Source organism: Bufo gargarizans, chromosome 9, assembly GCF_014858855.1.
Source record: "Bufo gargarizans isolate SCDJY-AF-19 chromosome 9, ASM1485885v1, whole genome shotgun sequence".
Lineage (NCBI taxonomy): Eukaryota > Metazoa > Chordata > Amphibia > Anura > Bufonidae > Bufo > Bufo gargarizans.
In genome coordinates, this window is record NC_058088.1 from 130,319,889 (window position 1) to 130,336,656 (window position 16,768).

A 16,768-nucleotide genomic window follows, 5' to 3' on the forward strand; every position below is an offset into this window, starting at 1 on the left:
CGTCTCTTCGCTATGGGGTGGGAGGGATTGGGAGGGTTTATTTACTTTTTTTGGGGGGTAAAATAATGGCTCTGTATGTCATTTATATGCTCTGCTGTATTACTATCTGTAAAGAAAAAGTCCTTATTGTTTGTATAATTTAGAAAAAGCTGATTTAAAAAAAAAGCACTCACACAGCTCCGTTGAGAGAGAAAAAAAAAATATGTATAGCCCCGCGGCATAACCAAACCGCTTACTTCCTCATTTACTGCACTACTGCATGCAGTAGAACCTGCCTAATGCATCACAGTCAGTACTCATCAGTGATTTTCAGCCCAAACTAGGTACTTAAGGAGAACGGGTGCAGATCTTTCCCTTATACCTTATGTATGTGGAGGCTCTAATTCTGGTTTTGGCTCACCATCACTGGTGGAAATCACTGACCAAAACACTGACATGTGAATACTGCATAACAAATTAAAGGGTGTGGTGTATCTCAGAACAAACTAGGCACAGCATGTGGGTCATTGAAATGCCATATCTGTGGAAAAATATTCATTTTGCATGGTCCTTTGTGCATTAATTTCTGAAAAATATCTGCAGTGCCAAAATAGTTACTCCATCTCTTAATACCTTGAGGGGTGTAGTTTCCAAAATTAGGTCACTTCTCAGGGGTTCCATTTATTATTTCACCCCAGAGCCTCTATGGTTGTCATTACAAGCTGCATAAATTACCCCATCAGGCCTCAAGTGCACATGGTGCTCTTTTACTGAGCCCTGTCATATGTCCAAGCAAAAAATTAATTAAGTTTTTTCTAAAACCAGGAAATACAGTATAATAATAAGTCGGCTGACTTTCACACTAATTTGGCACTGAAATGGCATATCTGTGGAAAAAATGCAATTTGCACTTTGCACCATCTGCTGTGCATTAATTTTTGCAAAACACCTGTGGGATCAAAATGCTCACCACATCCTTTGGAAAATTCTATGATAGGTCTGGTTTCTAAAATTAGGTCACTTCTTCAGGGTTTCTTTTTTTTACTTCACCAGAGGGCCTCAGTTGTCAGCCAAAGCTGTATCACCAGACTCTCCCCTCTCCAGTCTATCATGAATGCAGCAGGCTCATCTACATACAGTGGATATAAAAAGTCTACACACCCCTGTTAAAATGTCAGGTTCTGTGATGTAAAACCTTTAATGTGACCTATAAACTGTACAATTCAATTGAAAAAGAAACTGAAATCTATTAGGTTGAGGGAAGAAAAAATATAAAAATAAAATAATATGGTTCCATAAGTGTGCACACCCTTAAACTAATACTTTGTTGAAGCACCTTTTGATTTTATTAGAGCACTTAGTCTTTTTGGGTATGAGTCTATCATCATGGCACATTTTGACTTGGCAAGATTTGCCCACTCTTCTTTGCAAAAACACTCCAAAGCTGTCAGATTGCGAGGGCATCTCCTGTGCACAGCCCTCTTCAGATCACCCCACAGATTTTCAATCGGATTCAGGTCTGGGCTCTGGTTGGGCCATTGCAAAACTTCAATCTTCTTCTGGTGAAGCCATTCTTTTGTTGATTTGGATGTATGCTTTGGGTCATTGTCATGCTGAAAGGTGAAGTTCCTCTTCATGTTCAGCTTTCTAGCAGAAGCCTGAAGGTTTTGTGCCAATATTGACTGGTATTTGGAACTGTTCATAATTCCCTCTAGCTTAACTAAGGCCCCAATTCCAGCTGGAGAAAAACAGCCCCAAAGCATGATGCTGCCACCACCATGCTTCACTGTGGGTATGGTGTTCTTTTGGTGATGTGCAGTGTTGTTTTTGCGCCAAACGTATCTTTTGGAATTATGGCCAGAAAGTTCAACCTTGGTTTCATCAGACCATAACACCTTTTCCCACATGCTTTTGGGAGACTTCAGATGTGTTTTTGCAAAATGTAGCCTGGCTTGGATGTTTTTCTTGGAAAGAAAAGGCTTTCATCTTGCCACTCTACCCCATAGCCCAGACATATGAAGACTACGGGAGACTGTTGCCACATGTACCACACAGTCCGTACTTGCCAGATATTCCTGCAGATTCTTTAAAGGGAACCAGTCACCAGGATTTTGTGTATAGAGCCGAGGACATGGGTTGCTAGATGGCCGGTAGCACATCCGCAATACCCAGTCCCCATAGCTCTGTGTGCTTTTATTGTGTAAATAAACCGATTTGATACATATACAAATTAACCTGAGATGAGTCCTCTATGTGAGATGAGTCAGGGACAGGACTCATCTCAGGTTAATTTGCATATGTATCAAATCGGTTTATTTACACAATAGAAGCACACAGAGCTATGGGTGCTGGATATTGCAGATGTGCTAGCGGCGATCTAGCAGCCCATGTCCTCAGCTCTTTGCACAAAATCCCGGTGACAGGTTCCCTTTAATGTTGCTGTAGGCCTCTTGGTAGCCTCCCAGACCAGTTTTCTTCTCGTCTTTTCATCAATTTTGGAGGGACGTCCAGTTCTTGGTAATGTCACTGTCGTGACATATTTTCTCCACTTGATGATGACTGTCTTCACTGTGTTCCATGGTTTATCTAATGGCTTGGAAATTCTTTTGTACCCTTGTCCTAACTGATCCCTTTTAACAATGAGATCTCTCTGATGCTTTGGAAGCTCTCTGTGGACCATGGCTTTTGCTGTGGGATGTGAGCAAGAAAATTTCAGGAAAGACCAAATAGAGCAGCTGAACTTTATTTGGGGTTAATCAGAGGCACTTTAACTGATGGAAGGAGTATGCTGACTCCTATTTAACATGATTTTGAATGTGATTGCTTAATTCTGATCACAGCTACATCCCCAGTTAATGTGGTTGCACACTTATGCAACCACATTATTTTTTGTTTTCTTCCCTCCACCTAAAAGATTTCAGTTAGTTTTTTAATTGAGTGGTACAGTTTATAGTTCACATTAAAGGTGGAAAAAGTTCTGAAATGATTTATCTTTGTCACATTTTTTCATAGCACAGAAACCTGACATTTTAATAAGGGTGTGTAGAATTTTTATATCCAGTGTATCTATCTAAACACTACTCTGATGCCTCTGCCTTGTGCTAGTCATTGCACTGGTTACCCATACAGTACAGTATTCGATTAAAGTCCTCATTCTAACCCACATGCACCCCCTACTTCTCTTCCCTCATTTCTGTCTAACATCCTACCTGTGATAATAAGTTACAACTAACATCCACTATAATCCAAACTTCTTATTCCCACCCAAGACTTCTATCAAGCTGCACTTCTCTGGAATGCCCTACCCCAAAAATTAGGTTAATTCATAACATCCACAGTTTTAGGCGCACATATTTTTAGGTTAGCCTAACACATCCCCTGATCTAACTCTCCTTCACTTATCACCAGCGACCTTCCTTTAGAATTATTCTTCTGAACCTGATTCATCAGTATCCATCACACCCCATGCACTACATATATCTGCTGGTGACTGGCTCATGCAGCCATGTATCTATTTCCCTATCTCCTCATAGACTGTAAGATCTTGCGAGCAGCGCCCTCATTCCCCTTGTTTTAATTGCTGACTTGTTTGCTGCTATGTTTTTTATGACTCTGTTAGTACTTGAACCCCCTGATTGTAAAGCGCTTCAGAATATGTTGGTGCTAAATAAATACATTTTAATATTATTATTAGTATAAATCTCCAGACTAGGACTCAAATGCACAAGGTGCTGTTTCTCTTCTAAACCTTGCAGTGTGCCCAAAAATCAGTTTATGACCATAAAGGGGGCATTTTCATAGATGTAAAAGATTATGTAACAACTTTGGGGTGCATTTTTTCCTATTACCATATGTAAAAATGAACCATCTCAGGCTAAAGTAATATGTAGCAGAAAATGTGTAACAAATTATGGGGTGGTTTTCTCCTGGTACCCCGGGTGAAAATGAAAAATTAAAGGACCATTTTATTGTAAAAAATTGAATTTTTCTTTTTCACAGCCAAGTGTTTCTAAATTCTATGAAATGCCTGTTGGGTCAAAGTGCTCGCTATATCCCTTAAAAAATTCCCTGTGAACTTAAGTTTCAAAATGAAGTCACTTTTGGGGAGTTTCCACTTTTTGGGTACCTCAGGGTCTCTTCATATGTGATACACCCGTATAACACCCTATAACCATTCCATAGAAATCTGCCCTCCAAAACCCAAATGACGCTCCTTCCTTTCTGAGCCTTGCTGTTTCCATACAGCAATTTAAGACCACATATGGGTTTTGTCTGTAAACTGCAGAATCAGAGTTATAAATATAAATTATTATTTTTTTGCTGTTAAGCCTTGCCGTGTTACAGGGAAAAATGGATAAAAATGTTAAATCTGCAAAAAAATTAAAATTATTAACTTTAAAATTTCATCTCCATTTTTCTTTGATTACTGTGGTACACACAAAAAGCTAGCAAAGTTTCTAAAATTAGTTTTGAACAATTTAGGGGGTGTATTTTCTAAAGTAGCGTCTTTTATGGATAGTTTCTATTCTATAAACCATTCAAAGTAACTTTAAACGGCCTAGTCTGGAAGTGGTTAAATGCACTGTAACAACTTGGGGTCACTCAGCTCTCTGGGATCACTGTCTTCTCAGCTTAGAGAGTTGGAACACTTCAAGAAACCACTACAACACCAAGATTTGGGTGCAAACTGGCTGCAACCAGTTTGATTATTGTTTTCACAGCAGTCAGTGTACTTTCAAACATGGCAGAAAACAAAATCCTATGTCGCCTGGCCACTAACTACATAGTAGTTTCCCTCACTAGCAAGACTTGGGTCTACTCAATAATACAAATTACAGTGCATACAACACATGTGATCGGAGGGTCCTGGCTCCCACAGGCTTTGGTGCAGCCTGCTTCTTCCCCAGACTGGGAGCCCTGCCGAAATAGTTCAGCCCAAATTTCACTGAGCTCCTTTACTAGCTGCTTATTACACCTCATTATCAGTCTAGATGATGCACAGAGAGGGAAACCCTATTTACCCAGACCTTCTTGCCATCATTCAGCTTTCTCTGGGTGATACACCATTTTATAATTTCAATATACTACTCTAGCAGCTCCACTGCTACAGGACACAAACAAAAATAAGGTGCATATTTTGTAATTCTGTGTTAAGGCTTCAAAGGACATTGGTTCAGCTGAATTTCACATCACATAAAGAAACAAATGCTTACCTGGCAACGCCTTTGCCCACTTCACCACATGTACTAGTTGCCTTTCACCCAGTTCATTCAGGCTGCTAAGGAGCACAGCAAAGCTGTCCGGCTGATTGTTGTCATGTCCGGCACACACCACAACAGGCTCTATGGCCTCCAGCACATTGAGGAAGATGGGTTGACAGCTATACCCTTCAAGCTGTGTAAGGGACATGCTAGGTGTCATTTCTCTGCCTTCTCCTTGTCCAGAGGATCCCTCCAACTCCTCCTGAGCTTTGAGGTTCCCTAATTTCTTCAGCTTACGTGCTGCAAATCACAAAGAAGAAGATTTTTTTTATTTATAATTATAACCTACCTTTAAACAATATTTTCTTTATACACTGAGGTAGAATTAATGATAAGACAGCAAATACTATATTATGACAGTAGTATGCAAAATCTGATGCACCTAAAATTATTCATGAGGAACACGGGCTTGTATAGGCTAATACTTGGTCACAGAACTTACATGGTCATGTGCCACACTGGTATATTGTGTCTTCACATCCATTTTTGGTGATGACAAGGCACCTTTTGTAGGGGACGGTGTGTTTTGCTGTAGCTAGGACTTCACTATGCAATTGCTATCCTGGGACTATCCTGTGGTCATCACTTGAAGAGATAAAACTCTCCCATAGCTCGGCCTTGCTTCCAAAAATAAGATTTTCTTGCAAAGCTTTTCCTGGTGTTTGAAGCAGGTCTATTTGGATAAGGTATATTAATTTCTTATTTTGGACATGTTCATGGCAATGTACAGTTTGAGCATTTGATCTAAGAGATCAAATCCCCCATAAATTTCTAATTTTCTTACATGACGGTATACATAGGGTTGGCATAAAATATATTATGCCACACACTACGACAAGGAGCTGCTATCATTATTCATTAATGTAAGCACTAAAATGTATTTTATGTCCTTACAATTTAAGAAAGGACCCTTTGTTTGCGTAGCTACTAGCTCTGACCAACCTGCTGAGACTGGTTCAGATAGAATGGTTTTTCAGAAGTATTTCTCTTTTTATGGGCTGTCCCACATGCCACTGTTTTACTCTCTGCCCAACATTTGAAAAGGGGTACTTGTGTACCAAATATCAAGGGAGTCCAGGATTCATAGCGGCTTATTTGAACATTGATTCAGGCAGAATGACTGCAGAAAATGGTTTGCTGCATGACTTCTCCATTCACATGGTAATGCACAGCACAAGCCTATTTTATAAAACTAGAACAAAGGGCGAGCACACTTCACTTGGATCATAAAGTGCTAAAAATGTAATTAAATCCCAATATAAGTAGATACATGTACATTAATAAAAATCGAGTCAATCAATAATTAAAATGCAATAAAACAATAGAACAATGAACACACTTATGGGACGGATGGGACGGATCGCACACCTGTAAGTGAAGCACCTACACGAATACAAGCATGGCCATGCTGTAAAATTGGATTTAAGGATTTACAATAATCGCAATTACACCAAAGATAAACTATGTCTTTTTCATTGCGACGGAAGAGAATCCTGTTTACAAATCCCGCGAGATCTCGGGTAAGTCAGCTGCAGCTGAACGAAGTAAGACGCCGGCAGTGTCCCATGCTGCCCGACTCACGCTTGAATTATACCGTCCACATACTAGCTCAACATTTATAGCGATTACGGGACTGTTCAATATTATTCAGCAATCTGATGCATATGATCGGCAGCTAACTTTTGGGAAACATATAGAAATATTCCAGTATATGTAGTCAATTCAAGACTGAATCAGGACATTTGTGAAACAGAATTATAACTAGAGGTCTCCTGGATAGGAGGACCCAAGTCATTTCAATTTTCAAACGGATCTCCAGTATTACAAAACACTAATGATTATACAGTATTCTGGTACAAACGCATTTAACCAGACTACAGCATACTGTGACACAACCAGCTTTACAATTGTACAACTTGTGGACTATTCAAAGTGTGTTCATTGTTCTATTGTTTTATTGCATTTTAATTATTGATTGACTCGATTTTTATTCATGTACATGTATCTACTTATATTGGGATTTAATTACATTTTTAGCACTTTTTGATCCAAGTGAAGTGTGCTCGCCCATTTTTCTAGTTTTATATTTACTCTACAGAGGGTGGGTGTCCCTCTAATCTGGGTTAGTAGCACCTGCTCCACAGTTTCGTGCAGAGTGAGCCACCGCCCTATCATTTGAATTTCACAAGCCTATTTTTCTTTGGTTTAATTTTACTCAAACTATTTTCCTATATTCTGCAGAGCCAGGGCCAATTTATTTTTGGCAGAATGGGAAACCAATTACGTCAAAACCAAACTGGGGGCGGCTCTGGTCCTATGGCGAAGGTTCACAGATGACATTATCTTTATTTGGAAACGCAGTAAAGAAGAACTAGAACAATTTTTGCGTGATATTAATCAGAACTGATTAAACCTGAAGTTTACCTCGAATATCATAAAGGAAACTGAATTCCTAGATATAAAGATAAGACAGGTGGGTAAGAAATATATATGCAATACATTCTCCAAGTCTATATCGAAAAACAGCTTCATACAGTTTTCTAGCTGTCATCTGCCAAATTGGCTGATCAATGTTCCGTTCGGCCAGTTTCGCAGAATCAGAAGAAACTGTATACAAGATGAAGATTTTGAGTTAGAAGCTGTAAAAATGAAAAGCCAATTTTTGGACAAACAATATCCTGAGAAAATATTGGATGTAGCATTGGAGAAGACGAGAAATTTAGATAGACGAACATTCTTCACCAATAAAGAGCTACAGATGGGGTTTGAACCAGACAATACAATGATAAATACCAGAATTGTTCTCCCCTTTAATAATGATTACAGGAAAATGCACAAAATTATAAAAACACATTGGCATCATATCCTGGGTGATAGGGTGATAGGTCATCTTTTACCAACTATACCATCTTTGACCTTCACTAGAGCACCTAACTTAGGTTTAAAGATAGCTCCAGCTATTAAATCAACTAAATCAACAAAGAAAGAAAATACCATTATGGACACTTGGATGAAGCTTACTGGCTTCTTCAAGTGAAGTAAATGCATGGCCTGTAAGATCAACCCTACACCGAAGAAAATAACAACAATCTCCTCTACTCAAAATATGTATAGATGGGAGATTAAAGAATGCCTTACCTGTAATACCAGCGGGGTCATCTACCTGATCCAGTGTCCATGTAAGAGACAGTATGTAGGAAGAACGAAGCGCCCCATGAAAACTAGATTGGCAGAACACATAGCCAACATAAGGAAGGGGTATGACAAACATTGTCTATCTAAACACTTCAGGGACGTACATAACAAAGATCCTTCCCAACTGATCTTCATGGCACTGGAAAAAGGTAGATAGACACTGGCGAGGAGGTAATTACATCAAACAGATGTCCAAATTAGAGTCAAGACGCATATATGAATTCGGATCGATGATACCAGCGGGTCTAAATGCGGAACTGGAGCTGTTTGGATTTCTGTAGGCTGGGTGCCCCTGAACCGACTCACGCGCCACAGTCTGGCCGTTTATCGACACTGCGTCGCGGATTTGGACAGGGGCCCCCAGCCACACACTATCTACACAGATCCCTGCATTAAAGAGTTAATCTACTTTGCATCAAGGCAATATCTATGTCCAATCTTTCCTACTCCAAATCCTCACAGAGAGGTATGAATTAAAACATCCAATATGTATTCACTATTTTCTATATATCATACAAGTCATAATTATCAGCCGTTTGATTTTATTTTATTTTATCTAGAGTCTAATTTTAACATTTTAAATTAAAATATGTGTTTATAATGTAATGTAAAGATTTATTTAAGAACACAGTAGTATGAACCAAAATGAAAACACCATGTATTCATATACAACTTTAAAATGAAATAACTTCCAAACACAATCTGAATTATAAATTCTGTACATAGAGGATGTTTGTATTGATGGAATGAACATATGGTGCAAAAAACGCATGAGCATAAAAAAGACGCATAAATAACGCATGCAAAAAAACGCATGAATCTATCTTAAAGAAAGAAATCCAGTTATCCATACTTTGGTGCTATCCAGGATATAAAAGGTGAAGGTCAACAGGTGATGCGACACCACTGATGAAGGGAAGGAGAGTTCCCGAAACGCATATGGGACGGATCGCACACCTGTAAGTGAAGCACCTCCACGAATACAAGCATGACCATGCTGTAAAATTGGATTTAAGGATTTACAATAATCGCAATTACACCGAAGATATACGGTGTCTTTTTCATTGCGACGGACGAGAATCCCGTTTACAAATCCAGCGAGATCTCGGGTAAGTCAGCTGCAGCTGAACGAAGTAAGACGCCGGCAGTGTCCCATGCTGCCCGACTCACGCTTGAATTATACCGTCCACAACGAGGGAGGTAAGAAGCTTTTTTCATACAAGCTCAACATTTATAGCGATTATGGGACTGTTCAATATTATTCAGCAATCTGATGCATATGATCGGCACCTAACGTTTGGGAAACATATAGAAATATTCCAGTATATGTAGTCGATTCAAGACTGAATCAGGACATTTATACCATCTATCTATACTGATGTCCCAATTCCAGCCTACAAGAATTGTGAAATATCTGTGAAACAGAATTATAACTAGAGGTCTCCTGGATAGGAGGACCCAAGTCATTTCAATGTTCAAACGGATCTCCAGTATTACAAAACACTAATGATTATACAGTATTCTGGTACAAACACATTTAACCAGACTACAGCATACTGTGACACAACCAGCTTTACAATTGTACAACTTGTGGACTATTCAAAGTGTGTTCATTGTTCTATTGTTTTATTGCATTTTAATTATTGATTGACTCGATTTTTATTAATTTAATTTACATTTACATTACATTTTTAGCACTTTATGATCCAAGTGAAGTGTGCTCGCCCATTATTCTAGTTTTATATTCACTCTACAGAGGGTGGGTGTCCCTCTAATCTGGGTTAGTAGCACCTGCTCCACAGTTTCGTCCAGTAATCTGGGTTAGTAGCACCTAACACAAGCCTATTTTACTTTGATTTAATTTTACTCAAACTATTTTCCTATATTCTGCAGAGCCAGGGCCTATTTGATGCATTTTGAAAAGTTTAATGTAAGGCTAGGATGAGGGAGTGGCAAAAGTAGGAACTTTCCTAGGGCAAAATTTCACTTCAAATTTAAGGGGCACATTCAACTTCAAATATAAGGGGGTGAAATGTAATTAAAAAAAACTTGTTTCTTGCCGTTGCTCTATGTCCAGGCAGCCATTTATACAGGGAAGAGATCACCAAATTAAAGAAAATAGCTTGCAAATTGTGACAGATGTGTGCTTCAACCAATGAGCACCTTTCTCTTAGTGCAGGGAGAGGGGCCTAGTCAGGAACTACAGGAACAGGAAAGTTGTTTGATGTAGGGGAGCACATCAAGGAGGTATGCCTGTATGTCTATATGGACTAAACTGGCTGGTTTACCTGGCCGAGCAGGACGACAGTACTACTCTGCAGGGAAGACTGAGAATGTGCCGATGAAGAGCACTAATCAGTCTGTACTGCTTCCTCTTTTCTGTATAGACAGGGGAGGAAGCTGCAAGTCAGCTGTTCCAAAAGCACCAGTTCAAAGATACACTGTCACCGATTCAGTCAAGAATCAAGATGCCTGCACCCCCCCCCCCCACCACCACCACCAACACCATACCTCCTCATAGCAAATGTGCAGCTCATTCTTTAGAATTTTCCCCTGCCTTCACCATACTGCTATCGACTTTGTGATTCAGTGAGCATTATATTTCCCTTTGCCATACTTTCTATAGACCATACTAAATTAATTTGTCTTGGTTGTAATATATGAATGAGTCTCCATGTGTAGAGTGTATATATAGATTATATAGATCGTATAGTAGATTGTATACAGGGGCGAAGCTAAAGGCTACTCGGCCCTGGTTTAGGCTCCTCTTCTCTAAGTGCTTTGTGGACAGGGAAACCCATAGCCTTTGTGCTGCTTGAGGCAAAAATAAAAATGGCAACCCCTCCCGCCCTGCCAAATTCTTGATCTAACCCCTTCCCTCCAGCCAGAGGTATATGTTCACCAGCATGCACTTTCTATAATACTAGTGTCTTCTTATGCCGCACAAGGGTTTTTGAGCCCCGGAGACTGCTGGGCCCGGTAGTGTCTGGAGACCGTCAATTATGCACACTTTGAGGGAGATTTATCAAAACAAGAGCTTTCTGTGCTGGTCTTGATATTCTTTGCACTGCTGAAGGATGCAAATTTATAACAAGGTGCAGGCCTCTTCATAAATTAGGTGCATCCTCCGGCACTCCATGTGCCTAAACAGAACTCTACGACAGCTCATAGCTGCCATAGATTTCTGGCTTCATATGCACCAGAACACTGGCATGAAGGAAGATGAATTTGTCTCTGTTTTTGGCTACGCATCTTTCCTACCCTTGCCATGCTTCATTTTGGAAGTGTTGTGTGGGTGGTGTAAAAATAACACACAGCTTGCAACTTTTTAAAGCCACTTTTCTGGCACAAGGGAGATGATAAATCTCCCCCTTTCTGCCTGGAGCATCTACAGCTGTGTAGAGTATGTATTGTGCTCTGACTGTGTGTAGATGAGCATGGTGTGTGCCTGTAGTGTATGCAGTGTGTGACTGTAGCCACACTAATTGTAATGAGCACTTGCAGCATTAATTGGACATTAAATGATGGCATTACTTAAGTAATAAATAATTGTCTTGGTGTACTAATTGAGATCTGTATTGGGGTATTAAGGGCAGTAATAGATTGTGTGCATGATTTTGCTAGTAAAACAAAAGTATTACCTTTAAAGGGGTTGTCCAGGATTTTAAAATCCATGCTTCATCTTCAGTATAGGCATCAATATCAGAATGGCGTGGTCAGACATCAAACATCCCCACCTATCAGCTATAACCTTGTAGGTCTAGCATTAGAAGTCGGTACTACACACATATCTGTCAATTATACATCTCTCAATGGAAATTAAGAAAAAGGAGACTTTTTGTGAGTGCTGCTTGCTGAAGAAGCTTTGAAATGCGTAGTCTTGGTATATGTGTTTATTTGTGCAAAATGACAACGCATTTCAGGGCTGGACTAGTCCCTTCCTCAAGCATCACAATACCTACACAGTTGAAAGTTTCTTCGGCAAGCAGCGCCCATGAGAAGTCTCTTTTCTTCATTTATATTGATACTCTTCAATCAGATTTTGTCTGGTGAGAGAGTGACACAGCATATTTCAGTACCCTTATTTCTGATACGTTGGGTGGCTGTGCACTGAGCACAAAGCCCCAAGGTGAGTTTTTTTTATACCATCCCCCTTGTCATTTAGTTATTCCAGGTGTTGCTCTATATGCCTTCTGTGTAATTGTCAGATATTTAGAAAAGTACACATCTCTGTCCATTGTGTATTGGGATGGGAGGAGCACTGCAGTTACCAGCTCCGTCAACTACGCAATGGATGGAGTTGTGTAGTTCTGGCGTCGATGTCCAGCGCCAGAGCTGCAAGGGTAACAGCTTATTGGCGGGGGTGCAGGGCCCTTAGACCCCTTCTGATCTGATATTAATAGCCTACCCTGAGGATAGGCCATCAGTATTTTAATACTGGACAACCCCTTTAAGATCATGCGGCTGTTGGTCCCTGCACATGGGAGGGGTTTCAGATGTGACTGAACATCCACATTACCTGTTTTTTGTGTTGCTTTTCATATCTATTGCATTTCATTATTTGTGATTATGCATGAGTTAACCCTAGTAGCAAAGTGACAGCGTTGCTACCAGCAGAGTACACCTACGATGCACCATAGCTTTGCTGAGACTTTGTTTAAATTTCTTTGACTAAAGGGTGAGAAAACGTGCTCTAAAAGAATTGTGCATGAGAAAATGGACATAACTAGGAAGCTATTCATCATAACATGAGAAAATATTCCTTTAAAAGGATGTGTCCATTCATCAGGAACAGTTTGTGGAGTCAGTTTACTGAGCACACACCATCCAAAACAGAAGCTCTGGTGTTATCGAAGCTACATAAATATTAATGTTTCTTACTCTCAAATACAGTTTCACTTGCAAGTGTACTGACTGGAAGCACGATAATCCTTCTAATATATCATTCACTTCGATGAAGCTTGAGAACTTCTGATAGAGGAGTGCGCTTAAGAATTGTTACATAAGATTAAGAAAGATTAAGATTAAGAAACAAAGAATTGTCTACTGGTGCCATTGAATGTCATGGACATCTCAACAGCATCGGTGTCTAGTGAAATAAAAACATATGGAATGTTCATTTTTACCCTACAAACTATTAGTTACATAATAAACCCACTGTCATTTATATGAAGTCTTACTCAGTTAAAATGACTTTCCCTATTTACGTCAGCGATGTGCCTCAAGTTAAAGAGGGCCGGTCACCTCTTGCATTCTCCTTATAATAATCATTTATTAAACTGGTGTAAAGTAGAACTGGCTTAGTTGCCCATAACAACCAATCAGATTCCACCTTTCATTTTCCAAAGAAGCTGCCAACAATGAAGGTGGAATCTAACTGGTTGCTATAGGCAACTAAGCCAGTTCTACTTTACTGTCATGCCCGACTCTGACTATGTGCGGAGGTCGGCCAGAATAGAAGCACGTCTTTAGTGTTTGTTTTGGAGTCGTGCTGGATCCCCCTCCCATCAGGTGCACTGGGTGGGGTCATTAGTTTATATGGCTCTCATTTCCAGTGCTCTGAGCGGGTTATAGTAATCAGTCTGGCCTAGGAAGCAAGCAAGCAAGCAAGGAAGGTTTTTTGTCCCAGCTCTGTTAAGATAAGTGTGGTTTCTGTTCTTGTTGTTTGCTGTTTTAGTTATGTTGATATCTTCTCTCCCATCCAGGTTCTGTGCGAGCAGGCTGCTCCTATTTCCCCTTTTCACCATCTCAGGGAAGTTAGGGTGTATTAGCCTAGGCACGAGGACACAGCATTCCTACCTCTAAGGTCTGCCTGTGGGCTGAGCAGTGCAGGGAGAGAGGTCAGGGATTAGCTAGGAGGTGACCCTTCCCCTGCTTCTCGCTCAGAGCCTGGTTGTTGGTTTTTCTGTGTGTCTGAGTGCTTGTCCGCCGTGACATTATAACCTGCCAAACTTTGACTGTCATTACTCAGAGGTCTTGTGATGGCGTCAATTGAAGCGTTAGTTGACCGCATGCAGAGGCTATCCCTAGAGGTTGCGGAGCTACGTGGTTCAGTCACACGGTGTCAGAATGCTCTGGCATCAGGTGCAGGTCAAATTTGTGTGGAGCCTAAAGCGGCTCCTCCTGATCGATTTTCAGGGGGTACGGATGACTTTATCCATTTTAGAGAATCCTGCAAATTGTATTTTTGGCTGAGTCCATCGTCGTCAGGTGATGAGAGCCAGAGGATAGGAATAATCATTTCTCTGCTTAAAGGGGACGCGCAATCCTGGGCCTTTTCTCTGCCACCCGGTTCTCGGGCCCTTTGGTCGGTGGAGGAATTTTTTAAGGCTCTGGGATTAATCTACAATGACCCAGATCGGGTCTCGATGGAAGAATCGAGGTTACGTAATTTATTTCAGGGAGAACATACTGCAGAGGCTTACTGTGTTGAGTTTAGGAGATGGGCTACGGAATCAGAGTGGAATGATCCTGCGTTATGTAGTCAGTTTTGTCAAGGGTTATCTGAGAGATTGAAGGATGCCCTTGCTTTTCATGAATACCCAGACTCTTTGGAGAATGCCATGTCTTTAGCAGTACGGTTAGATAGACGTATCAGAGAAAGGTGTAGGGCTCCCTCCGCGCAAGGGATCCCTTCTGCGAGTGGTTTCGTCTCTACTACCACCCCGGGTGATGTTACAGGTATCTCTGGGATAGTGGAGGAACCCATTCAGCTGGGTCAGGTTTCTTGCCATTCTAATAGTAGAGACTTTAGGAAATTGCACAAACTGTGTTACTATTGTGGAAAGAGTGGTCATTTTATTTTTGCTTTTCCTTATGTTAAAACGCAGGTGGAAGAGAAAAAGAAAGAAAAAAAAAAACTTCCCTGTCACTTGGTAGCATGAATGGTGTGGTGGAGCAGGCAGGTATGCAAGCTCCCTGCAGTTCCCGTTTTCTCCTTCCAGCTGTGGTGGCGCTAGAGTCAAGAATTTTTTGTTGTTGAAGTATTCCTTGATTGTGGTGCTGGGGTAAACCTAATTGACTCTCTTTTTCTTCAAAGTCTAGGACTAAGTACTTGCACTTTAGAGAATGAGATTCGAGTTTTTACAATTGATTCTTCCCCTCTTTCTCAAAGGAGTCTTACTCACATTGTTCATGGTATTCACTTAAGGGTGGGTGATGTACATGTTGAAATTATTTCTTGTTTTGTCATGAAGGATTTGCCAGCTCCTATTGTTTTGGGGTTGCCATGGTTGATTAAACATAACCCAATTATAGATTGGCAAGCAAGACAAATCATTGGTTGGAGTGAGTTATGTTCGGATAATTGTCTTGGTACATCTATCTCTGGGGTGTCCACTACGATTTTACCTCAGTATCTCTCAGATTTTGCGGATGTCTTTTCGGAGGGTGGGGCTCAGGAGACTATGATTGTCCAGTTAATCTCTGGGGCTAAATTGCCCAAATCTCGGCTTTACAACCTTTCTCAACCCAAAAGAGAGGTCATGCGAAAGTATATTGCCAAGAGTTTGGCAAAAGGTCATATTAGGCCATCTAAGTCTCCGGTAGCAGTAGGCTTGTTCTTTGTAAAGAAAAAGGAAGGATCGCTGAGACAGTGTTTGGATTTCTGGGAATTGAACCGTATTACGGTCCGGGATCCATATCCCCTGCCTTTGATTCCTGACCATTTTGATCAGATTGTGGGAGCCAAGGTGTTCTCCAAGTTGGATTTGAGGGGGGCCTACAACCTGATCAGGATCAAGGAGGGGGATGAGTGGAAAACGGCCTTCAATATGCACAAGGGTCATTTTGAGAATCTGGTTATGCCTTTTGGGTTGACGAATGCGCCAGCAGCATTTCAGCGATTCGTCAATGACAATTTTCATCACCTGGTGGGGTGGTTCGTGGTGGTTTATTTGGAGGACATTTTAATTTATTCTCCTGATCTGAAGACCCATCAGGATCATGTGAGACAGGTTTTGACGATCCTTCGGGAGAATAAATTATATGCTAAATTGGAGAAATGTTTCTTTTCGGTGCAGGAGCTTCCGTTCTTGGGATATCTGCTTTCTGACTCGGATTTCGTATGGACCCCGAAAAGGTCCGGGCGGGTCTGGAATGGGACCGACCAGAGAATCAGAAAGCTTTGATGCGGTTTTTGGGGTTTACTAATTATTATAGGAAATGTATTTCAAACTATTCCACCATTGTAAAACCTCTCACGGATATGACCAAGGGCGCTGACGTCTCTGTCTGGTCGGATGAGGCATTGCAGGCCTTTTCGGCTATTAAGGAGCGTTTTGCGTCTGCTCCCATTCTGGTGCAGCCCGATGTGTCTCAGCCATTTATCGTGG

At 40.8% G+C, this 16,768-nt stretch overlaps 1 protein-coding gene across 1 annotated transcript in view; it reads right to left on the reverse strand.

Annotated features, from left to right (window-relative positions):
- AR (androgen receptor) overlaps positions 1-16,768 on the reverse strand; it is an 835,795-nt gene that overhangs the window by 109,210 nt on the left and 709,817 nt on the right. The window contains exon 4 of the mRNA XM_044306429.1: positions 5,193-5,480. Coding sequence (XP_044162364.1) covers positions 5,193-5,480 — 288 coding nt within the window. The remainder of the gene's footprint in view (positions 1-5,192; positions 5,481-16,768) is intronic.